This window comes from Phalacrocorax carbo, chromosome 1 (assembly GCF_963921805.1).
Source record: "Phalacrocorax carbo chromosome 1, bPhaCar2.1, whole genome shotgun sequence".
Taxonomy (NCBI): domain Eukaryota; kingdom Metazoa; phylum Chordata; class Aves; order Suliformes; family Phalacrocoracidae; genus Phalacrocorax; species Phalacrocorax carbo.
Genome location: NC_087513.1, coordinates 88,028,732 through 88,055,227, shown reverse-complemented (window position 1 = coordinate 88,055,227; position 26,496 = coordinate 88,028,732). Strand labels below are relative to the sequence as shown.

General features: G+C 38.7%; 1 protein-coding gene across 2 annotated transcripts in view; it reads left to right on the top strand.

The window, feature by feature from the left end:
- STXBP5L (syntaxin binding protein 5L) overlaps positions 1-26,496 on the top strand; it is a 210,132-nt gene that overhangs the window by 163,664 nt on the left and 19,972 nt on the right. For both annotated transcript variants that reach the window (XM_064465600.1, XM_064465593.1), the window contains one exon: positions 19,843-20,013. In XM_064465600.1, coding sequence (XP_064321670.1) covers positions 19,843-20,013 — 171 coding nt within the window. The remainder of the gene's footprint in view (positions 1-19,842; positions 20,014-26,496) is intronic.

Here is a 26,496-nt window from a genome sequence, read left to right as displayed (position 1 = left end):
TCAGTACAAATCCAATGAAACATATATAAAGCTTGTTTCATGAGACTAGTGATGCAGCATGGCTTGCCATATAATGGTATTTGATTGGCTTTAAAAAACCCTCAGATCATATGAAGAACAGTGGAGATTAGGGTTTTTCAGGACCATCAGAATACCTTATTCTTACTCATGCATGCCATGTTCTTTCAGTGGAGAAAGTCAAACTGCATTTTGATTGTTTGTGATTTGGAGGTCAAAAGTTAGGGCTTTGTACTCATTCACTCTACAATAGCACCTGAGAGCTCTGTAGCTCTAAAACAAAATAAAAACCTCTGAGGCCTTGTAAGCTCTCATAACATAAATGGCACTACACCCAATGCTAGAGTTAGTTACTATATAATGTATTTTAGAACAGCACCCATTCCAGTAAAGTTTACCTTTATTTTTATCATCTCATTCAGAAAATTTATTTGGGGGCTCCTAGGAATATAATATACATAGTTGTATGATATATTCATCCCTTACTGCTTTAGCCATTTATATGCAGCTTCATATTGAAGGTCATTTAACTTTGTGTGAGATGCAATGGACAGTTCAGACTTCTTTCAAAGACCAGAAGGAACAAATTTCATCGGCCTGTGTATGAGAGTGATTTCTCAAATGTGTGTTTGAAAAGGAAAGTGTGTTTGTATTTTTTCTTAAGAAACCACCTTCATACTGGGGGCTTGCATCCAACATGCTTTTTAAGACTATAGAGCTTAGAGAAGGCTATGTAAAAGTTTCCACAACTGATTCCCATGAGCTTCAGAACAGGTCCCTAATGGCAAGATTACGAGTTTTTATATATACTGTGATTTCCAAGTGCTGCTAAACTGATTGATTCCACTAATCTGGTTAAATCTGCTGGTATTAGGCCCATGCCATACAAAGCTCCCACTTCCCTACATGAAATGTATTTAAATAGCTTTGTTTCAAGAAGACACTCACATTTCTAAGAGTTGCTCTTCTTTTAACTCGTGGCTAACTGCAAAGCAGCTGAAGAGATTTGACTCAGTCTGAAAATTATATTCTCATGGAAAACAAGCAAGGAAGTGAATGCTTGGAAACATTTTGTGCGTGTGAAAAACATAGAATATAATTTATTTTGAAACTTGATTATTGACAACACTGCCAGCATAACCATTTCTACTTAAATTAAAAAGAATGTTTTCTGGTCAGAAGGGAAATTAATCATTAAAGAGAGGTTAGCTCCTACACTGGGAATGCAACGTGCATTTTATCACTTTTTCCAATATGTGAGGGGGTTTCTCATTAGTTGAATTACAATCTTGAGAAGGGATGTGTATGTTAGGGATTACCAAGGAACGGAGAGCAGTATGAGCTGGTGGGAGGAGAAAATGGGGACTTGGGTTTGGGCTGTGGTGTTTGGCTCAGGGGAGCAGTAGGGGTAGCCCCCATGCAGCCCATAGTGTATGGCTCAGTGTTCAAGGCTCACCAACAGGGGCAGGCAGCTGCTATGGACCAGGGAGACAGGAGCTAAGCAAGGGAGCAGGACAAAGTGCAGCCTAGTGGTTGCCAGGCAGGTCCAGGAACAGGGGAGGATATCGGCCTGTGAGTCCAGGTCCAGGTCAGCAGGGCTACAGCCAGGCACAGGAGTGGCAGCAACAGGGCAGGAGCTGTAGCTCAGGACAGAGTGAGAGTTAGGTTCAGCTTAAAATCAGCTCTCATGGAAAAGTGCTGCCTTGGGTGCTCTGCCTGAGGCCACCAAAGGAAAAGGGCAGTCTTTACATTGGCTCTGAGCCTCATTAGCCAAACCTCCAGGACCTTAGTGTGTACCTTGTGGTGGCCAAATATTAGGCTCTTAAATCCATGTTTTAGCAGTGGGCAACTGGGATGGATATTCCAAACTGTTACGCAGGCAGAAGCTCCCTAATAGAAAAAGAGCTGTATGAAGTCACCTTCATTTTAAATAATATTAGATTCTCTGACTACAGTGTTGTAGTAATGTAACAGCTGAGGGAAACACACCACCAAATGTCATAGCTGCAAGCACACATTTGTTTGTTGGTTGCGCCTTGGTGTTTTGATTGAAAGACTTATAGGAACAGTATGGCTGTGAGACAGGACATTGTCAGATCAGGAGACCTGTGTACTCAGCTTAGCTAGCTGCCAGACCATACCTGTTAATGCTGTCTGTGCCTCTTTCTCATCCCACAGTTGGATAACTTGACTGTTTGCACATTAAGCTCTTTTGGGTAGGGGCTGTCTTGCCTTGCACTGTGGCATCACAGTTTCTGCTGGCTGCCTCCAGCATGAGTGCAAACAAATAATGGTAACAGACGACTCTGCGAGCCTCTTGAACCTTTATACTCAATTCCTAAATTAAACTGGTTTTCAAAAGCTTTTTTTCAGCAAGATAGGTTTACATGCGTAGTCATCCTTTATAATAAATGTAGAGATAGTAAAATATACATTATTTAGGTACTAAAAATAGGTTACACAATAATATCCACATTCTGATCAGTTTAATAGTAAAAAGTTTTACCAAAAAAAAAGTAATATGGAGAGCTTTAATCACAGTAAAGCATGAAAGCAACCAGCTCCTTCTTTTGTTTTTACCATCAAAGATGCAGTCTATTGACAGTGGTCCACACTGTGTCCTAGCACAATGTCCTACACCAAAATCTTCCAAATTTGGTGGTGGGAGATGGTGGTAGGAGTAAGTCCTGGCTTCCTCAACTGCACTTCCTCATGTTGTGTGTCTCCTTTGTCCTTTAGCCCCTTACTCACCGTGTCCTCTACTCTATCACTGTACCCATAAACTAACTAATTGACTGTATACTCCTCTTCCTTCTGATCCTCAGTCCCTTCAGCATCCTGAAACCATGTTAGATTGCAGCTTTCAATATGGTATACATATTTTGTCTGTGAACAGCTGTAGCAGCTCTCAAATCAAGCCTGTTCTAATTCCTCTGAAGCACTCTAAAAGTGCATACTTTGCATGTGCTGTATGAGCCTGCGCAGTCTTGCAGTTCAGACACATACACCACAAATTGGGAACAGCTGTGGCACATAACACAAGACATGTCATTCCTGTTATACAGAAACACCTGTAACATAGAAATAGAAGAGGATACACCACCAATCTGCAAAGCTCAAAGCCTCCATGATGATGGAACTAAAGAAGCTCCTTGGTGTTAAATGCAGCTAGGTTTTATAGCTCTAAAATATCCTAATCTAGATCCTAGTCTGTTAGTAGTGTGTCCTACAGTCTTCCTTAGGCATTGGTAATCCTTTTTCAGAGGGCTGGTTGGGCCAGATGTTGTCCTTTCCTTTAAAGGAGATTATATCACAAGTGATGCTTCTTTCTCTTTCTCTATAGCAAAGCACTGATTTTCTGGAGCAATATACTCCATTCACAGTCTGAAAGAGTATATGACAGCTGCTCAGATGAATGGAATGTTTTTAAAAGGCTGTTCTGCAAATCAAGCTGCCCTTTGTGTGAGTGCCTAAAATGGATGTAGGAGCGTAACACTTGGTGTCCAAATTAGAGAATTTTCATGTAGTACTGCTAGTGATGTATATTTTGGTGTTGGGTTGAGCTCAAGACACCTTTTTGCCTTGCCTCAGAGTATTCAGTTAAAGTGGCAGCTAGAAACAGGTTACTGGGAGGGCTATGCTGGTTCTGCCGATACCAAAATGTTGCTCGAGAGCCTGAAGGGTTCCCCTACTCTTCCCTGAGGAAAGAAAGGAAAAAATCTAACGTAGGTGCCAGCTGATATTTTATTCTGCCACATTCCAGGCTTTGTAGTTTATTACACTGCGAAAGAATGCAACAGAATTTCTTTTTCGGGGTTCTGTGGCTTGCAATTTTAAGTGGCTGTTCTGGGCATCCTTCTGACCTAAAAACTTATTAAATAGAAATTAAAAGGACTTGTTCCTTATGTTTGAATGTCCCAGTGTTCCTGTCACTGTGACATTTAACATATGGGACTTCAGATGACTAATACTTCATTCTTCACTTCTAGCAACAGACAGGATAGGTAAGGGGTAAAAGCCAAAAACAATGTGGAAGAAATAATGAATGAATGCAAAACAAAAGAACCATAGTAGAAATTAAGTCTTCTGAATATTAAAAAAAGATTTCTTAAAGCATTCTTTTAATAAATTCAATGCCGTTTTGACTGCTACAAGACATGCTTCATTTCAGTTCTCTGGTGTTCATTGTTTAAAATGTGCTCATGTGTAAAGAAATGAAAATATTTTTTAACAGAATCAAAATCACGGTTCTGTTGCATAATCGGACCACAACAGATAAATCTTCAGTAAATTGAGTGCAATATTTTGATGTCTAGATAACACTACATTATATCCTGAATCTGCTGCATTTCGTTTCTGTGCAACTGTCTTCTTTTCTGTAATACTACAATAGTGTGTTCTGTCTCCATTACCTGTACAATATGCCCTCTCTGTTTCTTATGGTATTTTGAGGTATGATGTCATCAGAACTCATAATTTCATTGCACCCTCTTATTGAATTGGTTTCCAGGTGTTTAAATATTTGTGATATGCTGCATAACCAGCATTTGCAATATTTGCCTTAATCTCATTTGGGGTTTTTTTATCATTCCTGTCATCACAAGGTAAGATATTGCAGTACACAGCCAAAGCTGTGTAAAGCACCATTCACTTCTTGAGAGCTGGAGTAATGTTTTTTCCAGTGCTGCTTTGTTCAGTTACATTTATTTTGCTGAATGGTGTACACGAACATATTTAAACCACAATTCCGCCTTTATATGCTGATTTTTAAAAGTGCTACGAATTTGCAACATGGTATTAACCAGAAGATGGCATGTTGTTTTCCCTCGCTCCTTTTTCTTTCTTACTTATTAACAACTGCCTTTCTCCTTTTTCTGTTGTTTCAGTTAAAGGATCAAGAAAGTTAAGTCTGCCAACAGATCTTAAGACTGATCTTGGTACGGTAGGCGAAAGCCAACAGCTTTAAACTTCCTTACATTCATTGGCAAAACATTTTACCAACTGATTCATGAGATAACACAATAACCTTGGAGGCTTTGTCTGAAAAGGCTTTCTAAAAACCACCTATTAACCCATACAGTTCTGTTGGCAGCTCTCCTCTCAGCATTTTGCTTGTTTAATATTCATTTATTTCATGTACACACATTTTGCCAGTCATTACACACTGTGTGTGTAATATTTTGTCATGAAAAGGCTCCAGAACTTTTTACACAAATGAGCCATTGTAACTGGTTGTCAGTGATGTTTGTATCTGCCTATAACACCCAATGCATGCGCTAGTATATTTTCTTCATTTGATGTACAAATTCCGTGCCACAACAGTGATAAGATGGCTGAACAGCTACATTTTATGGTATCTTTGAAATTCTGAGAAGCCAGATCAGAAACCAGTCATTTGTGTCTCGGACCTCTCCTTGAGACTTACTTCAGCCTACTGTTAAGTACACAATTTGCTGTAAGCTTTTTCTCAATTCTTCTTTAATATTTCAGTGGAAATATGTAGTGAGAGCAGAAATTTTACCTCAAAAAATCTAAAATGAAATTACAACATCTTGCGGGACCTAAAAATGTTTGAGGCAAATCACACCCTCTCAAATATCCTCATAAAGGGGACTGCAGCTGGCATTAGGGTTGGAATACGTGGTCCACACAAAAGATTTTTATAACAGCCTTTAAATATTCTTGGTCTCAAGGAGTTCTTTCTAGTTTTGCTCTCATGGGAAGTTTCTCGTGTAAGATGACTGGAAATGCCATGTAGCCATGCCTCATTACTTCAAGTGTCGTCTTAGAGACAGAAATTAAAGTTAGATCACATCCTTGCATAATGCAGCTGAATTTAATTTCTGTCACTAGGAATCATGTGCACGTATTAACCAACGTAGCACTGCTCCCCAAGGCGAAAGTCAGAGGAATAAATATATCTTCCACATTAAAAATGCCTGGGGAACTTGGAAAGCTGCTAATAGCTCCTGATAAAGATTAAGTAAATAAATGTTGAAAAATCACTTGGAAATTCAGTCCAAACTGTGCAGATTTCAGCGTACAGAGTGATTTAGTTGAAATAACTTGCTCCATCGTTACCAGTGATGTTTGAGAAACTAGAAATACACCAAAAAATAACCTGGAGTGGAAAATTGTAATACTTATAATACTCCAAAAAGGTAAAAGGACTGATGTAGGCAGCTATAGACCTGTAAAATTAATAATTATCACTAAATAAATGGGCAGCTATCAAGAGGGAAGGTGAAAACTTAGAGTATCAAAATAGCCATAGGATAGGACTTAAGGCTAAACCATATTCTACAGATCAGACTACTTTTTACTAATATTATTAAAAATATGTAATCTTGAAGGACATGCAGCATGAAACAGATTTAGATCTTGAATGATAACACAAGAAAATAGATTTGTGTAAAAGGCTGGTTTTTAGAAAAGCAAGAACAAAATCAATGTAACTAGAATTGGTGAGGGCTTTACTGTATAATATAAAAAAGTTGCATATCAGAGAAGAAAACCTGCCTTTCTGTCAGCTTTCCTGTAATCATGCTGGGAGCTGGCCAATACTCTAAGTGTTGCCTAGAATATACTGACAAATTGACAGCAGATTTATGGTTAATAACAACAACAAAAAACCCACGCACAAACACGCAAGGACTGAGGAGCAGGACAACTGTGTACAAAAGGAAAGCTGTAGAAGTTAAATTCATCCTAGAAGCGAAGAAGGCATGATGATCCATCTTAAATATATGACTTATGTAGGGAAGTTTGAAGATTAATGGAATGAATAATTCTGACTGTGATCTTGATTTCAGAACAGTCATGTTTCTACCATTCCTCTATTTACTTGTACTCATTGTTCTTTAATAATGTCGAAAAAGTTAAGTATAAACTAAAAATAAGTCTAAGAAGGTCTGTTTCAACATCTTGCAGAAACTAGTGGAACTCCATTAATTTCAAAAGCTTCAAACACACCAAAAGGTATTACCAAATTGTCACTTGAGCATTCTTTTTGTTGTTACTGCCACAGGTGTTGGGTACTCTGTGCTCATATTACCAAGAAGCCTGGTGGATTGCTAAGCATAAAGCATGTGGAAGCAGCATTCAATGTATAAGCTGGTAGATACTCATAGCTAATGAACCGCAGAGGAAGGTTTAAAAAAAACCAAACAACCCTGAAACAAAACAAAACAACTTGTTTCAGTTCTCCTTCATGACTGTCTTAGAAGGGCAGAAGATTCTAGCCATTAATTATTCTAGCCATTAAAACTGTGCTGAATTATAATGGCTTAGTTTACAACAGGCTGGAAAAAGCCTTTCTTTTTCAAAGTAAGGAGCTAAATTTAAATGAGAGTTCCGAGGGAAGGTGAAGAATAATGTCTGCATTTCATTTACTTCTGCTCCAAAATGTCCTGGATACCCTGGCACAGCTCTTAGAGATTATCTAGCCACTGTTCAGCTGTTGCCTGAGATTGTACCCATAGTCTGAATATTCAGGGGATAACAATACTTCAGGGGATAACAATACTTCTTTTGAAGATATTCAGGTCACCGCTTTCAAATGATAAGATATTGTACATCCATCCCATTGGCTCTCTCTCGTAGATTTTCGGAGTGCTGATCCATTGCCTACTCTCAGCACCAACTGCAGCTAATTGGGAAATGCATTAGCATTTGGCAGCTTACAGTTCTGCTCCCTTCTTAGGATCTGGCTCATATAATGTCCTTGCTCTCACTTTGCTTTGAATTGTAATAGCAAAGGTTATATAGAAGTTAAATCTATTCCAGGTGGAGGTGCTGCCAGTACTGAGAATTGCTTGGGGAGTAGTTTGCTAGCATTTAAGGGAATAATGTGTGATCTGATGACTGAGGGTGTTCTAGTTAAACCTTCTCAGGATTTTCATGACTTAAAGGTGCTTTGGGACTCCATTCTGACCCCTGTATGACTGGTAATGTAGTTGACCTCAGCATCTTTTTATTTTGATGTAGTGATAATTATCCATCCTTGCTGAAGAACTTGTCACCTGCGGATGCTATATCTCCACACAGAAGTGTGAGAATATGCCATATGTGGGGACACACTGAAACTTTTTGATAGTTTTGGCTACTGCAGATCATAGTAACCCAAGGTTTATTTGAGTTGGCCAGAAGGAAAATGTAACACTGCATATACTGTACAGTTTCCCCATTGCCCTTTGGAGGCAGCTCTGACAATATCTTTATTTTTTCACTTAATACTGTTTCCCAAAGTTTTCTGAAAAGGTCATCTACATTTTCATGCACTGTTGCAGCGAAATTAACTATGGGGGTAATTCTACTGTAATTTAATCAAGTGGAGAATCTGGGATATATCCAGACATATGCAACTACTTTTATATGAGAGTTTTCTAACTTTACTTCACTAGCCACTTTAAACATCAGTTTGTATTTTTCTTTTAGGAAGTATTTCTGCTTATTTCATTAAAAGCTTTCAAAGTTTCCAGGTGATCGCAGGGAGACAGACAGAAGTCCTAACTAAAGATAGAGATACTCGGTAACTGCTAATTTCTATTTAATTCCTATGAACAGATGGTTTCACTGTATGAATTGATGCTATCACCTAGACTTTATTAGTCAAAGAACAGAAGAAAATGCAAATAGATACAGACATCTTTTGTTTCCTCTTGCTAAGCTGTGTTCTTCAGAAGTTTAATATAATTTCCTATGCTCTCTGGAAATATTTATAAGCTGTGAATGAATTCTTTACCAGGTCAGAGTTAATGTCTCCCATTTTATACACCCATGAAAAACTAGGCAAAGTACCAAATAAGCTCCATTTTTTTCAAGGATTTGAGAAATGTCTTCTGATGCAGAGGCCAAAAAACTTCAATTCTGAAAACTGGCTTCATAAAACATGATTGTAGGGGTCAGACAAAGGAGCTTTGGTTATAATTCTGTATTGCATTTTGTATGAGGTTTGTGGAATCTTTGATTTTTCTTTCCTTAAAGATTTATGCATATTATAATATGAAAACATCCACCATTCAATGCTTTTGTAATTCATTGCAAAGCAAGTGTCACTTCCTGGATGCTCCCAAGCCTATGAAACAGTGCCCAGATATTGTTTATAGCAGATATTAGGTACTGGCAAAATTTTGAAGTTGCTGCTGCATTGGACAAACAGGTGGATTTTAAGTGGAGTGTTCTGTGCTAGTTTTTCTGGCTCTGGATCTGTAATTCTGTTTACAATGCCAAAGAACATTTCAGGAAATTTGAAACTGTGAGTTGCTTTCCTCCTTGGTCTGACATTTTTAGAAAAGACAATTCAGACGTCCAACTTTAACAATGCTTTTTTTTTAATTACTTGGCAATACACATTGAAAATAATACGTATTCTTACTTGCAAAGGATTTTATAGACTGTCCATTGTGTGTCTCCTTCCAGAAGGGTAATTTCTGTTCACTTTTGAGTCTGGAAATACCATCTGAATTGAGGAATCATCTGAACTCTGCTTGGAGCTAGAATCATAGTATAATTAATGTTGGAAGGGACCTCTAGAGGTTGTCTAGGCCATCACCCTGCTCAAAGCAGGTCTAGTTAGACCAGGTAGGTCAGGGCAGTGTCCAGCTGAGTCTTGAATACCTACAAGGACAGGGGTCCATAACCTCTCAGGGCAACCTCTTATGGTATTTTATCATCCACACAGGAAAAATGTTTTTCCTAATATCTAACCAGAATTTTCCATGTTCCAAGTTGTGTCCTTGCCTCTCATCCAATTACTCTGCACCTCTGAGAAGTGTCTGGGTCTACCACCTCTGTATACTCAGATCAGGTAGTTGCAGACAATTATGAGGTCTCCCCTGAGTCTTCTCTTTTTAAGGCTCAACCCTACCCCCCTGCCCACAGTTCTCAGCCTCTCCTTTTACATCATGTGTGCCAACTCCCTTACCAGCTTGGTGGGACCCCTGCTGAACTCATACCTGTATGTCAATATCTTGTAGGGGAGAGCCAAAAACTGAGCACAGGGCTTGGGGTGCAGTCTGACAAGTACCAAATAGTGGGGAAGGATTACATCCCTCAAGCTGCTGGCTGTGCTCTCGCTGACTCAGTGGAGGCTGTGGTTTGCCTTTTTTGCTGCAAGTTTGACCACTATTAAGATGAAAAACATTGGTTGGACTAAAGGCTTATACTTCTACAGAAATGGTTTTAAACATTTTGTGTCTCTGCAATTTCACATTTTCAGGTTTGGATTTTGATATTCTGTAGCTAGGACCCTACAAGACAAAAGTCTCCTACATCTGCTGAAGGTCAGGTGTATGACAGCACCGGTTTCTTCCTTAATTAAATAAGAGAAGGTTTATGGTCAAACATTTTAAAAAGAGAACCTATGTTAATGGATGTATTAGCACTCTGCCAGTCCAAAAAAACAGAATGAGAAAAAGCAACAAGAGCTGATGAGCAGGTCAGCTGGGAACTATTACAGCGTAATAGGCATGTGCTGTGTGGTTATAGTTCAAATGCAAAAAAGGGCTGTGTTCTGACTTCTAATGCTTCCAGATTAAAAATAAATTAAAAAAAGAACAAAGAACCACAAAACCAACCACAAAACCAACCACAAACTCACCTGATCTATATGGGAGATTTAACAAGCAAGTAGTTTAAAGGAAAGGTAAGTGCTTAAAATTGTCAAAATTAAACTATAAATATGCAGTTTATAATTGATATGTTTAAGAGCTGATAATAAGAAAATTATATGCAACTATTAGGCTCACAATGTAATAGATATTCACTGTTCCTAAGTTCTCTACTTCAGGAAGAGTTTCTTACTGAGGATTCTCAAAGGTAAGTAATTTTTCCACTCCTTTCAAGCAATGCAAACACATATGTAGTATAATTCCATTCTGTGGTCTCTGTACACTCATCAGTTGTAATGCTTTCCAGCAGTCAAAATCTAGGGCTACACATAAGATTACCAGGCCTCCAACCAAACTCTGTGCCATTGATCGCAACCTTCTGAGCTCTGTTGTTCAGCCAGTTCTCAATCCACCTCACTTGTCCACTTTCTTCCTAAGATCACCTATGAGGATGTTATGGGAGATGGGGTCAAAAGCCTTGCCGAAGTCAAGGTAAACAACATCCACTGCTCTCCCTTCATCGGCCCAGCCAGTCACACCATCACAGAAGGCTATTGGCTTGGCCAGGCCCGATCTCCCTTTGGCGAATCCATGTTGGCTACTTCTGATAACCTTCTTTTCCTCTACATGCCTGGAGATGAACTTCTGGAATGAACTGTTCCATCACCTTTCCAGGGATGGAGGTGAGGCTGACTGGCCTATAGTTTCCTGGGTCCTCCTTCCTGCCTTTTTTGAAGACTGGAGTGACATTGGCTACCCTCCAGTCCTCAGGCACCTCACCTCTCCTCTTCTCCATGACCTTTCAAAGATGATGGAGAGTGGCTTAGCAACAGCATCCACCAGCTCCCTCAGCACCCATGAGGTGCTGGGGGACCCATTGGGGCCCGTGGATTTGTGAAGATCCAGTTTGCCCCAGTGATCTCTGACCCAATCCTCCTTAACCAAGGGAAAGTCTACCTTTCTCCAAATTTTCTCTCTCACCTCTGGGGGCTGGGATGCTTGAGGGCCAGCCAAAGCAGAAAAGACTCAAGCAAAGAAGGTATTCAGTAAACCTGCCTTCTCTACATCCTGCGTCACCAGGGCACCCACCTCGTCCAGCAGCAGGCCCACAGTTTCCCCAATCTTTCTTTTACTGCTGATGTATTTGAAGAAGCCCTTCTCATTATCCTTGACATCCCTTGCCAGATTTAGTTCCAAGTGGGCCTTGGTCTTCCTCGTTGCATCTCTGCATACCCTGGCAATGTTCCTATATTCCTCCCAAGTAGCCAGGCCCTTTTCCACATACTGTGAACCTCCTTCTTCCATTTGAGTTTTTCTAGGTCTTTGCTCATCCATGCAGGTCTCCTGGCTCCTGTCCTTGACTTCTTCCTCATGGGGATGTGCCCATCTTGAGCTTGGAGGAAGTGGTACTTGAATATTGACCAGTTCTCTTGGGCCCCCCTACCTTCTAAAGCCCTAACCCGTGGGATTCCTCCAAGCAGGTCTTTGAGGAGGCCAAAGTTAGCTCTCATGAAGTCCGGGGTTGTAATCCTACTTGTTGCCCTGCTTCTACCACACAGGATCCTGAACTCCACCATCTCATGGTCACTGCAGCCAAGGCTACCGCCAGCCCTCACATCCTCAGCTAGACCTTCTTTGTTCGTTAGTATAAGGTCCATCAGCACATCTCGCCTCATTGGCTCTTCCACCACCTGTGTCAAAAAGTTATCCTCGATGCTCTGCAGGAACTTCCTGCAGACTGTGCATGCCTCGCCATGTTGCTTTTCCAGCAAATATTAGGGTGGCTGAAGTCCCCCATGAGAACCAGGGCCTGCGATTGTGAGGCTACTTCCAGCTGTCTGCAGAAAGCCTTTTCGACTTCCTCTTCCTCATCAGGTGGCCTGTAGCAAATGCCCACAACAGTGTCACCCATATTTGCCTGCCCCTTCGTTTTTACCCACTTGTTTTATCTCGGCCCCTAGGCAGAGCTTGATACGTTCCAGTTGTTCCCTCACATAAAGAGCAAATCCCCCATCTCGCTTTGCTGGCCTGTGTTTTCAGAAAAGCCTGTAGCCATCCATGGCAGCATTCCAGTCATGTGAGCTATCCCACCATGTCTCTGAAACAGCAATCAGATTGTGGCTCTGCAACCGCACACATGTCTTGTTCCTCCTGTTTATTCCCCATGCTGCATGTGTTGGTGTACAGGCATTTCAGAGAGGTGATTGAGCTTGCAGGTTTCCCTGGAGGGGTGTACAAGCACCCACTATAGGCATGCACACCTTCGAGGGGGCTGGTCTTCTAATTGTTGTGAGGCAGTTAAGGCACCTTTGTTGCTGCTCTGGTTGGCCTGGCTTATTCCCCCATTGGATGTGATAGCATTAATGTTGACACGTTGGACCCTGCCCCCTGTCGTGGTTCAGCCCCAGTCAGCAACTGAACACCACGCAGCCACTCTCTCACTCCCCCCACCTCTGTGGTACAGGGGAGAGAATCGGAAGAGCAAAAGCAAAAGAAAAAAACTTGTGGGTTGAAATAAGAACAGTTTAGTAATTAAAATAATAATGATAATATAATAAAAAGGAAAAGGGAAAAAGGGAAAAAAGCCAATACACAAACGATACAACCACTCACCATGCTGCTGGTCCCCGGGCTGCAATTGCTTCCTGTCTCCCCTGGCCAGCTCCTCCTAGTTAACATACTGGGTATGGTGTTACATGACATGGAATATCCCTTTGGCCAGTTTGAAGCCACTCTCTTAGCTGTACCCCCTCCCCTCCTGGCTTCTTGTGCACCCTGCAGAGTATGGGAAGCTAAAAAAGTCCTTGACTAGTACAAGCACTACCTAGGAACAACTAAAACATCGGTGTGTTATCAACATTATTTTCATACTAAGCCCAAAACACAGCACTATGCCAGCTACAGTGAAGAAAATTAACTTTATCCCAGCTAAAACCATGACAAGTCTTTCAGTTTAAAGCCCCCCTCACCAAGTGAGCCAGCCTGCTGCCAGAGATTCAATTGCCCTTTCTAGACAGGTGGATTCCATCCCTCCCTCACAGGCTGTGGTTCCTGGGGAATGTCCCATTGTCGTAAAAGCCAAAACCCTCACGACGGCACCAGCCACATAGCCAAGAGTTTGCATTATTCGTCTGTTATTGGCTGTCCATTTTTCTCCAACTGATAAAATAGAGGAGAAGATGACTTGGGCACCAATATTTTTCACTTGCTCCCCCAGGGCTTAATAGTCTTCCTTGGTTCTTCCCAGGCTCTGGCTTATAGCATCATTTGTGCCCATGTGGAAGAGTAACAGCAGATAGTAACCTGTGCTCTTGACAGGGCGTAGCACCCTCTCAGTGATGTCTTGGATCTTAGCTCCCAAAAGGGAGCAAACTTCTCTTGGCTCCATGTATCCTTCCATGTGTAATTATTTTGACAACAAATTGCTAACAGAGGGATATATAAGAACTCTAAATTAGAAGTTATCAACTGTGAAATCTGGGTTTGCAGCATTAAAATAAGAATGACCGATTGATACTAGTTTGTTTATTGTAATAACCTGGTATGAAACCTGTCAAAAATCTACAAGACATAATCCTAACAAGTTTGGAAAAAGAGATTTTTTAAATAATCGATTACTGCATAAAAATTACGTGTTAAATTTATTATATTTGGAATACCTTATTTGACCATGTCTGTGCCTTTTTCTGTTGAGAATTTGCAGGCAAATTATATGTTAGCATTTATGGATTGATGCTAGCTCAATTGCTTCAGACGTTCTTATCTGTAGCTAAAAACAGTTATTTTAGGAAAAATCGGGAAGAATATCTGGAAGAATATGGTTAGAATTGACTAAAATCACTTTTGTTGTAATTATCGTAAATTTTGTTCCTTTATTTCAGATGGAAAGGTGTTTTGTTTAGAAAGTCTCCAGCTCATGTGTGTCATGCTTTATTTTTGCCATGTTCAGGTTGAAAAAATGTCTCCAATCCAACCTCCTTGAAGAAGTTTTCATTTTCAAAAACAGAGAATTAAACCTAGATTATTCCATCTTGAAAATGCAGGTGCAATCCTACTAATAAGGGGTGCTCAGGACTAGTTGCTAGTATCCTAGGTGGTCTTATGGTTCATCCACTCTACTTGGATGTTTCAGTGTAGTCCTTTGCAGCTCAGGATATGTCATGTTTCATGCTTATGTTTCAGAATGAAATCAAGTTTTCTGTCAGTGTTTTCCTGTTTATTGTACAAAGCATAACAACAATTTATATTACATTATTCTGTTGAGGCACACTGCGTGCGGTGTACTTTTTAAGACAGTCATTCCAGTAGTGTGGTGTCATATGATCACTAGAAATTCAGCAGGGGAATCAGAGGAGCAGAGTTAGATCCAAGTAGTCCAAAGTTGTCCCACTGTTCTCAGGAACAAAGCTAGATTTATTTTTAGATTTGCACTGCCAGGTTTGGTTTTCCGGATATGATAACGAAGAGGTGATGTTATGACATACAGTAATATACTTTTGCTGTTCTTTTTTTTGGATGGTGTTTATTTTGTATTTTGATTTCATTGTTCATAATTGCAGGCAAAAAATACCAGTTTTAAAAGGGGCTCTGTCAGTGACAACAGTCTTTTCAACCACTTTACAGTATTTGATTTCTCTGAAAAATATATCTCTTCACCCTGCTTTCAAAAAAATTATATCTATGATCAAGTGCGTGATAGGAGTTCATTACCATAATAAGAATACCACTATACTGCACAGTCAGTATAGTAAAACAATAGCACATTATACTCCTAGCATGGACCTAAATGTACTAGCCGTATGTCAATAGAGCAATTCATCCTTCCTCTTCAAACTGACGAAGACATGATGGTAAATATACATTTTTGCTGGCAGTACATCTGTACTAACCTCTTCTGCTAGGGCTCACACTTCCTCTCCTGCCTGGCTGACAGAACTGCACCAAGAGAAAATTGTGCTCCTGGCTTTGTAAGGGATTTGCTTTTAAGAGTAATTTGTTAAAGTTTAAGGTGTCAGTCTATATTGTCACTGATGAATGATCACACTACTTTGACACAAATTTGGTTCATTTACATGGAAACCTGAGGCTCTTCTTCAGGCCATTTGTACAGTTATGAGATCTCATTTTTACTTGATTTAAATGTGTACCTCTTTGCTCTGTAAAGAGGTTAGTCACACCCATAATTATTACCCCAAATCTAATTTATTGATAATACACAAAAAGCCCCCAGTGGAAACAGATAAACTTTTCTTCCCTTCAACAGCAGAGTTTTTATTTCTCAACATTTGTTGAGGAGATCCTCTGGGATTAATTTTTCAGGTTCTTTCTGCTCCATATTAAAGCATCTCTCTCTGGTCCTCTTCCCTGCTCTTTTATTGATTATTTCCTTATAAATTAGAATGATGTTATAATGCTTCTAATTAGTTAAACTTCTTTGTTCTCAGCCTCTCTCAGATCATTAGTAAGAACTGGTTTTTAGCTAGTTTTTCTGTGATAATTTATCCCTTTGTTAGAACTGAAAAAAATGGTTGGGTTTTTTTTGTTATGTCTAGTGTAACACAACTTCCAAGACAGCAGCTGCAAATACATGTTTCTCCCTTCTAACTGACATTTTTAATACATTTTGTTTTAACAAGGGTTCAGCTTTTTCGCTGGTAAATTGTTGGTTCCTCCTGCTTTTTGCAGAGGTCACCAAGTAGCTTAAAGCAGTTGTATGACAAGGCAGGTTGTGTACCATACACATTACTATGTGTAAACTAAAATCAGCCTGTGTATATATAATATGTTTCCTGTCTGTATAATACTCTGTGAAGAAATAAGATTACATTTGAGGCTTTCCAGCAGGCTTGCTGCTGTTATGTTGCGCATTGCATCTCTCAGAAGGCATCTCAGTAGTTTCAACAAGTTCACAGTAACTAATGTTACTTCTTCAGTTCTTCTAAATCTCATCATCTCACGGGTATTTTTTGTGACACACTGGCCTTCCATCCAGCACAGTTCTGTTTCTTTTTTTAAGCAGTTTTTGGGGTACACGCTGCACTGGATGGTGCTACTGTTCAGTAACAGGGATAGCTAAAACATTTTTAATTCATATGGGTAATGCCATGAGGCCAGACAAAGGCAAACAACCAGGACCTGCACTGTAGGAGCAGCACGCGATAGAGAATTTATGTCATGAACTTCTCTTTTATATATTTTAATACATCTTAGATAAAATTTATTACTATCTGTTTTATTAAATCAGCGGTGTTAAGTCAGTATAAAATGGGCTAACATATTGTAGTATGGGGTAATGTGCTATGATTACTTCCAATGGCTTGGATGAGCCTTACATTTTTAAATTAATGAACAGAATAGCTACAGACTGAGCCCTGACTATTTAGTTCACTGTCCACAAACAGGAGAAAAGGCTGCTGCCCTGGCAGAGCGGGATGGCTGTTGCACAGTCTGGAGACTGCTTCAAGGCTAAGCTCTGCTAAGCCAGGATGCCTGACATTAGTATGTTAGTAACTCTGGTACTTGCTGCTGGAATCTAGGAGCACTAGAGAGTATAATGCAAATTCCCTTGACCTCACGGGCAGCAGCACCCATGGGAAGGGATAGGAGGCAACAGCAAATGCAGTGGTAGAAAAGGGTAGAAACAAGAAGGGGGCTTTTTGTGCAGTGCTTTCTCCCCAGGAAACTAGTATTTTTTTTTTCTTATCAGGTTTCTTGCACACTTCATATTTTTCAGACAATGCAGTAAGGAACCCTTTCTTAGAAAGTACATAACCTTTCTTTAGAAACATTTTGTATCACTGAGCTTATACCATAAAAACATGAAGAATTAATTTTTAAATACACACATAGGATTTTCTCATAGATTTTTATTCTTATCAGCTTCTCAGCAAAAATGTTGCAGTCATACTTCCCATCATTATATTACTATCTGTACAGTGTCTTTTTGTTTTTACTAAGGTTTGAAGAGCTGCATTGCTCTTTGTTGCATACGTTTAAAAAAATAATCATGTCTAATCAGAAGAACAGAACAGTGTTAAAATATAGAAAAGTGTGTAGCTGATCACTAAAATCCCTCTTCTGGTCATTACTGTAGCACTCATTAACATGTCACCAACTTCAGTACTTGAAGGAGTATCCTGGCAGCTTCTAGGATGAGGCCTGATTTTTTTTTCTACACAAGAAATGGCTTTGCTTGTTTGAAAAGGCATTGTCAAAACAACTAATGGGATTTGGATGCCCAGATCCTACTGATTGTTTTTTGTTTAACTTGGGCCTTTGAAGGTAACTGAGAGAAGCAAGCATACTAAGAGAAACAGCCACATTTCTCTTAAAATTTGGCATAGTGAATAGGGGTTTAGATTAATTGTGCCCATTCTGTACAGTGTTCAGGGAATGGGACTCTCAAGTGTTGTTGACGTTTCTATAGAATATGATTCTTTGTTATGTTCCTCACCACTTCCTAGGATCCCCCTGGAGATAATTGTATGATATCATGCTGAAACTCCTCCACACAAACTGAATTTTGAAGAAAGGAAGCAGCTGGATGGGGATGTGTCTGTTGCTGAGGTTGAACAGTCAGCCTGTGCCCTTGAACAAAGCCCCAATCTCAAAGGACTTTCTACTGAAATATATTAATAGTTCCAGCATATTTTGGAAAATTCCCTAACTATAAGTTGAATGAATCATCCACATCAGTTTTATATCTGCTGTTAGCTCAGTTAATAGCCATGTATTAAGAAACATGGTAAGAATCATGAAAGTTGTGTCTCCTACAGAGCTGTCTCATTATGTAGTACAGATACTAAATTGCTTTCTAAACTATAATTCTGAACAATTATTTCCAATTTTATTCATTAAGACTGAACTGCTTTCACGTGGAAAGGACATGACTTACGCATTGGAAGACTACATATAATAGCACACTACATATGCTGTATTCAGTATAAAAATCTGTTTTATCATCTGAATATAGAAATAGCTTTTCATCATGTACAGTGGAGCTATCATGGCATAGTAACCAAGAAATAAATTCATCTTGGTATATCAAAGGGATTTAACTGAATATGATACTGACATACAGAATCTTAAAGACTAATCTAATTCTCAGATATAAATAACCTGACATTTAAAATGAAGGCAGAAACCCCAAGCTTTTCCTTACCTATAGTATTGAGCTTCCATATTTTTGAATAGAAATATTCAGTGTGCTTGCATAAGTCTGAATTTTTGTTAGGCATATTACCTCCTGTTTACTTAAATTAGTAAGTATGAATTACCTGCTGACCAAAAATAATTCAGTTATACTTCTGTGTGTATCCTTTCGTATGTTGAGCAGAAAATTGTGTTCAGTAATTCTTCTCACGTTGCCGTAAGAAGCATGAGAGGAGGAAAAATATAGCATGAATGTTTTATAGTCCAGTCCAACCCACTCTGAACTCTGATCTAAGCCTTGATCAGTAGGTTGTTGGGGTTTAAAGATCTGTTGCCAGTAACAAAGAACAGATGAATGTGTGCAGAGTTTAAAGCAGACATGTTTTATTTTTCACCCCATCAGACAGCAGCATGTGCTGTGCATATTGGCCATGGCCTCTAGTAGGGGTCCAAGGACTTAGCCTCATATCTTTAGATCTGTAGCAGACAAAGCAGTTGTGCGGCAGTCTGTTTCCTTAGCTATAAAATAAACCTGTGTGGTATATAAAGAATAAAATCCTTAGCAATATAATGGCTTGTTTTATAATTATCCCAAATAGTGGCAGTTAGATGCCTGTTCCATGCAGTTTCAAGCCAGGTAGGGAAGGGGTCTAGCTCTAAATCCTACCCTGTAGTAAATTACACTTGCAGTTCTTTATAAGGGCTAAAAGGAAAGATAATTTTCAAATTTATTTGGCATCTGTTAGGAGACACAACATCAGGGATGACAGTATTCCCAGCAGTATTTTGATAAATTGCCTGTTCACATAGGTCAACAAAATGCTGTGGGATCTGCAGCTGTTGAGAACATGTACCAGTTCTATGGCCCTTGGTTTTTTTCAAAGTATGCCTTAAAGATATGGTGAGGTAATCTTACATGTACATGCTGGGTTGATAAAGCAAATAAGTAGTTATTCTCAGATTTTATTTAACCCATTCTTAAATATCAGAAAGTACATCTCTCCTCCATTCTGCATTTCAGGAGCTGGCACTTTACCTAGAACTTTTTGCATTCACTTTCCAGATCATGTGAATGGTCACTGTACAAGTCCAACGTCCCAGAGCTGCAGTTCAGGAAAACGACTTTCCAGTGCAGACGTCTCAAAAGCAAACCGCCGAGGGCCTGGGAGGCCCCCCTTCAGAAAAGCACAGTCTGCAGCCTGCATGGAGATTTCTCTCCCAGTCACCACAGAAGGTGGGTGGCAACTAATATATTGCTAGGTATTCATGAATTTCTCACTGGGTGTGAAAACAAATAAGTTTAGCATGATCCTTGTCCTAGTCATTGCCCTGAACTGCCGTCTTCATCTGACTGTTTAGAATTAGAACAACCCCTGTGTGTTAGTGTTGTTACTAACAAGCCTGCTCCTGAGCTCTGTGCTGCCTAGGGATTGCCGAACTCTTAAAGCCATCCCCTCGCCTGTATGGACTGGGTGCTTTGTTCCAGAAAAGCAATTGTTCATAGCAGCTTATGTATAGTTATGTGACAGCTAACATTTTAAACCCTCATTGTGTCTCCTTACGAAGTCTGAAAATGAGTAAGATATTTTTAGAATGTGAGTTCAGGCTTTGCACATATTTATTTATTGGTACTGAAGACTTTACAAAATTCTACAACCCCTGGCTACCATTTACAGTAAAATTATAGCCCATAATCTAATCAATTTTTGTATTTACAATAAGTTTCTTGCTTTAATGCTTGAAAAAATCTTCAAATCGTGAACTACCTGAGTGCAGAGCCTCGATGAAACTGAGAGAAACAAAGTGGACCACTCACGGCTTAAAGCACAGAATAAGCCCATTTTAATTTTAGCAGTGCCAGCTATTTCACTGCAGATCGTTTAAGCAGAAGCACTCAGCTGACATGTTTTTTCTTCAATCTTGATAGTGTTCCCACTCTGCTATTGGTGTCTTTGACCCTTGTCTCCCAGGCTTCCAGCTCCCCTGCATTCCTGCAATAGAACAATGTATTGTTCGTGCAGAAAAGCTTCAGAAAAAGTATAGGAATAAAATAAATGGTGTAGGACCGTAGTGTTCATTGTATTCCATTTTAGTAATAGGCAAAAATTAATAATATTTAAACAGCAGAAATGATAGGGTTTAATACTTTAATACTAAAATAATTAATTTTAACAATTAACACTTTTTTAAAAATCCATGTTTTGATTTTAATCAAGTTGCAGAATAATTTTTTAAGTGTCTAGGAAATAAGAATCTCCCATGGCTATTGTCTGGGCTGTAGCACGGCCTGGACACCCCATGATGCTATAAGTGATAGGCAATTGACAACAGGATGACCCTAGCCCTCTGTCTTGCAAGGAGCATTTGTATCCTAACCTGCCCACCTACAAAGATGTCTGCACCACAGAAGTTCTTTACAGCTGGAAGCAGTACTCCCTAATTTTGCTGATCATTAATGGAGACAGAGCAAGGGGAATTATATCACTCAAGAGTGTCTAATTTTGTATTTTAAAATGCAAATTTCATGCAAAGTCCTTTTCTACTAGTGGAAAATTGCTGGAATCTTTGATTTTTTTTTTTCTTTATGGTAACATAAAATAGCAAATTCTTTTTTGGCCTTTCTTCTGACTACCGTGGGGATCACACAACAGAAAAATAGTGTCTACGTGCGTGAGGCCCTATAAGGAAACATCCTAGTTTGGCACAGAGGGTTCCAGCATTAAGTTCTCAGCTGGAATGGTGTTGATACCCTGAAGTCTGTTGCAGTGTCCTCTAGCAGCTCCTTCCATTTGATTTAAGAACAGCATTTACTTATATTCATCCATGCGACACAGAGCAAAATACGTTCAAAGGCTTTCTGCAGAATGACTGTGCTCACTGAAGGTGTTACCATCTTCCAGCTGCACCATTAGGTCTCCAGTAGAAGTCACCTCCCATTACCAGAGGCTATAACACCAGAACTGGTGGAAGAGGGATCCTTTGAGTTGTCCCTTTCTGCTTAAGTACAGAAACAGTTAGTGTCAACAGCTTTTTATATGGGGTTACATTATCCAACTTTCTTTGCACTAAAGCAAACTATAAGTGCCCACATGATCTATTTTTCTGACTTTACTACAGAAGTATTAACCTTCTGCAGAGGAGCAGGGTCAAAAGCTTGGAAGTAGTGACATTTCAACTGACACTGCTGTTTCTTCAGTGACTATCCAACCAAGTCTCCTTTAGGAGAATGTTACAGTATTGTGGGCTCTTCAAAGGTTAAGTCACAGGCTGAACAGCAAAATTGTTAAATCACATTGTAGGCTTCTTATAACATATGACAAAGTGTAATCTTCAGCGATCAGCTATAAGAAGTAATCCTGTTTAAATAATAAACCTACTATAAATTTTTAACTTGCATTAATTAATGGCTCCTTTGTGGACATTGTACTAAAGCAGATTTACAGAGCTCCAAGATGCTTATAAATTCCTGCACATCTGAGCAGTTTTCATTTGCAAAATCACCATTTTTTGCTCCAGATTAGTTATTGATGATTATAGTAATGTAACCCTTTCACCTACTTCTATGTGCCGCACAAATATGGTAAGTACTGTTATCATATAATAACTCATGGCAGAAAATATATCACTGCCACAGTAGTTTCTATTGCTGTGTGGTTTTCTTCATCCTATGTAGTGCCAAACTCTCTTGGAATTCTTGTATGCAGATACTGCGGCAATATTAGCACTACATGTATGTAACCAGGCCACGGTCCTACCTAATTCTTTTATGCTGCTTGTTTTCTTTTTCCCTCCCATGCTCCCAGAGTAAGTAGGGTCACTGGCAGGCAGCACCTACTACCCCCTAATGTCCCACTGGCTGTTGTGTACAAAACACTTAGTAATACAGTGATATTTGGCATGATGATGCTTTCTGCATATCCTTGTACTGAAAGATTCAGTTCCTATTGTTCATAGCTAATTATAATATTATAATTATTTTTATATTATATTATAATATTGAAGTGTATCGCTTTCTAGAGATAGTAATCTAACTTCCTTTCAGGGACGTGGGGTACATTAAAGTAAGTAACATTTTAAAAATCCCTATTTAAAAGTATCATTGATTTTATATAGTATTACAACTCTCAGTAAGGCCAGTGAAATGACTGCTGCAAGAAAGAGCCAGACAGTCTTTAGAGTAATCTGTATTAACATGTAATATGATGGAGCACAGTTTGGGTTTGTCCTAGCGTGTGTGGGTTTCTGTACAACTCACCTTTCAGCAGCTCTACAGACTAAGATAATTTTCAGATTGTTCATATTATCTCATTAAAACAAAGCCATCTACCCAACTTGTCTAAACTTTTTTTAGACACTTGTGGTATTAGTCTTTTGACTTCTAGCTCTACTGACTGATCTGTCTGGAATGACTGATATTCCTCCATTCTTCATGCATCTTGAATTTCCAGACATACTGTTTTGGCAAGTGGTTTGATTTATTTCTGAAGGCTTTATACTAAATAATATGGTGGAAGGTGGTGCGATCCTTGAAAGATTCTTAGGCTTGGGGTGAGGAGGTGGGTGAGGGAGAAGGAAGATGAGAAATTGAAAGGTTTGAGAAAGAATATACTGAGAATAAGCATTCTCTCCAAAATGTGGAACTGGCTTTGATCAAAACCTTCTGGTTAGGCTGTTGCAAAATAAAATGTAAAAATCCTCTCTGTGCTAAGAATTTATTGGCTACTTAGGAGTATATACTGCAATAAACAGTAGATATATTCACAAGAAACTATTTTTAAAAATATATTCTTGTGTGGTAAATCAAGAGATATATTTTATATCCTCGCTAGAGAGGTAGTATTTCAGGTTAGTATTTGGTAGGATTTTATTATTCTACCTGAGTAGAATTTTGATTAGAAATGCTATCTCAGTAGTGTTAAGCACTTTATAAACATTTTTTTAAAAAAGCCTTTGTGTGTGGGTTGATGGTTCTTATATTTTCTTAAGCCTGTCTCTGAGGCACTGATAACACATGGAGATTTATTTAATAATGCTTCCAGTTCCTGCTCTTTACAACCTCTTCTAATTGATTTGATTAAAAAGATAATACATTTTGGTGACTCATCATAAGATAACTATTAGAAAAATAAATCGGTCTTCCCCTCTCACATTGGCTTTCAAAATCCACTTATTTAAACCTGATCTTTTGGTACAAAGGAACTGTATTTTCAGCATTTTCATCAAGTGTATTTTCAAGCAACTTTCACACAATAAACTCTTCTGAATTCATTCCTGTTAGCTGATTGTCAAGATTTTGCTGACTTTTACCTCTTTGTATGTGCAGAAGGATTCCTGATATAGAAAAACATTTTTTGAAGAATGTCTTTGCAATGATGAATCATAGGAATAAAATGGAGGGAGGAGGGGTGTCTTGTTTTCTGCTGGTCAAAATATTGCAAACTGTTCAGTTTCATAAAGTGCTGATATTTCTTCCACATTCACAGAAGAATGATCCAAAAGCCAAATAGCTAGCAGAGGAATGGTCTCTGTGCTTGCATTGGTAGTCTTACTGTTTAGCCTATGTCTTTCCTAGTATCCTCACCTAATACGGAAAAACTTGAAAAGCTCTAAAGCTTTTTAAACTCAAGTAGATTTTATTCCAAGCTGAATATTACTGCTATTTCAGTTCCAAAACCTGGTATTTTTTTCCCCAAAAACCCACTAGTCTCTAGATCAAATAGCTTGTTACGGTTATATTTTTGTCAATAATTAGCCAGACATTTAATACAACACTTCTCAAATAACATTTATGCTATTTACAATGTTACATACTGTCCTGTAGAATCTTTTGGTTTCATAAATGCGGTATTCTCACAGCTCTACTAATAAATTCTGTAGTTGCTCAATATTCTAAATCTATTTTTAGCAAGAAATTAGAATTTTACAAGGTCTCAATAGCATATTGTTGATACTAAACAATCTTGTTTTCACATACTTTTGAGTAAGCTGTTTCTTCTTTGCAATAATATAAGAATTTGTTTGCATTAGAAACAAACCCACAAATATAGAAAATTCCATTGTTGAACTTCTAAATTCCAAACTTCTTCTAGTCCATTTTGACCAGAATTTTTTGAGATTTTAGGAGTTAATGATTACATTTCTTTGATAAAGCTTTCTTGCACAGGGTATAACTACACTTTTTTTTTTATTATCAAGTCAACATTATGCTTTTAAATATCAACAGCAAGAAAAAATATACATGAATGCAAATTATTCTTACTCAGGAAAATTTTTACACAGATCCAAAGCAGTCCATCTCAGTCTAAGAGCTAATACTGCAGAGTTGTTAAACCCATTAAAGCCCCCTTTCCATCAGAACAGCAGGGACCCCAGCCTGATCAAGAATTTCAGTGTAGATGAACAGGCCCGAAACATCTGCTCTTTTTCTGCATAGGAAACCAAAATCTGTATTTCAATCAAGTTTTTAATTGTAATTTTAGATTAAAGAAAACACTGAATTAAAGAAAGCAGTGATGTTAAAGAATAAAAATAAAATTGTTGTGGGAGGGAACGCAGTGTGGTTATACTTGTATAGCTGGTGGGTATATGGATGTGTGCACAACCACATATGCTGGCACGCAGTCCTCTCTGCTTTAATAAATTATGACTAACTCTGAGAAGTCTTTCAGGTTTGATACTTCTTGGTTACTGCTTTTTTTTCAAGCATTCTGCTTTTTTTAAAGCCACTTTGCATTCTCCAAAAGGTTATTTCTGCCATGACTTGCTAGTTGCCATCAAGAGCTTGTGCTGGCAGACGCTGCCAGTTTTTTCCTCCTTGCCTGCATTCACACAGAAATTGGAGCATTCTGTATATGTATGTCCATATGTGGTTATATCATACGTCTTTGGAATAAAGTAAAGGCAGAGTGGAGTTTTTCCTTTGAAATGTTGTGTTTGGGAATTTATTTTCTCCCACCAGCAGTGATAGAAAACTGTCTTTTTTTTATTATTATTTTCTTTTTTTTCCCCACTATGTAGTTTTTTAGTAGTCCAGCTTAATCACTCTTGACTAGAAAGGCCATTTAGATCTCAGTGCTACAAACTTGCCTCTGAACAAGGAATCCTAACAAGGTTTGCTGTGCATTGTCATTTTCTAGGAATGCTAAGAGCAAAGTCTTTGCAAGTGCTTTAGCTTTTCTTTAAAATAATTCAGTTTCAGCATTTATCTCAGCTTTTGGATTAACTCTTTTGATTTTATGTAGTTAAAATTTTATATAGAGCACTTGAATTGAAATGTCACTGTGAGCTGGCAAAACGAACCACTCAAGAACACTTAGTCATTATCTTTAATAACCTTATCGCAAATTCTATGGCAAGTGCAATACAATTTCCATTTTAATAGACCCAGTATACTTTTATACTTGAGGTTTTTCTTTTGCATCTGCATATAGAAAAACTAAAACTGTTTGGGGAATAAGTTGCTTTGTCTCTTGCATGTTTTTGTCCAATTGGTTTTGGAGATGGGTGGTGTTTGGTATATACTATATACCTTAAACTTCTTTCATTGCTTTAGTATTTGTGAGGATCACCATGTGAAACTTTGTAGACAGCCTGGCAGAGGCTTCTGGATTTTTTTCCTGCTGGATTTTGGTTTAGGTTTTGGGGTTCTGGAGTGTTGAGTTATTTTGAGGCTTTTGGTTTGGCTTTTAGATTCAGCAAAATTTACAGGAATTTTCTG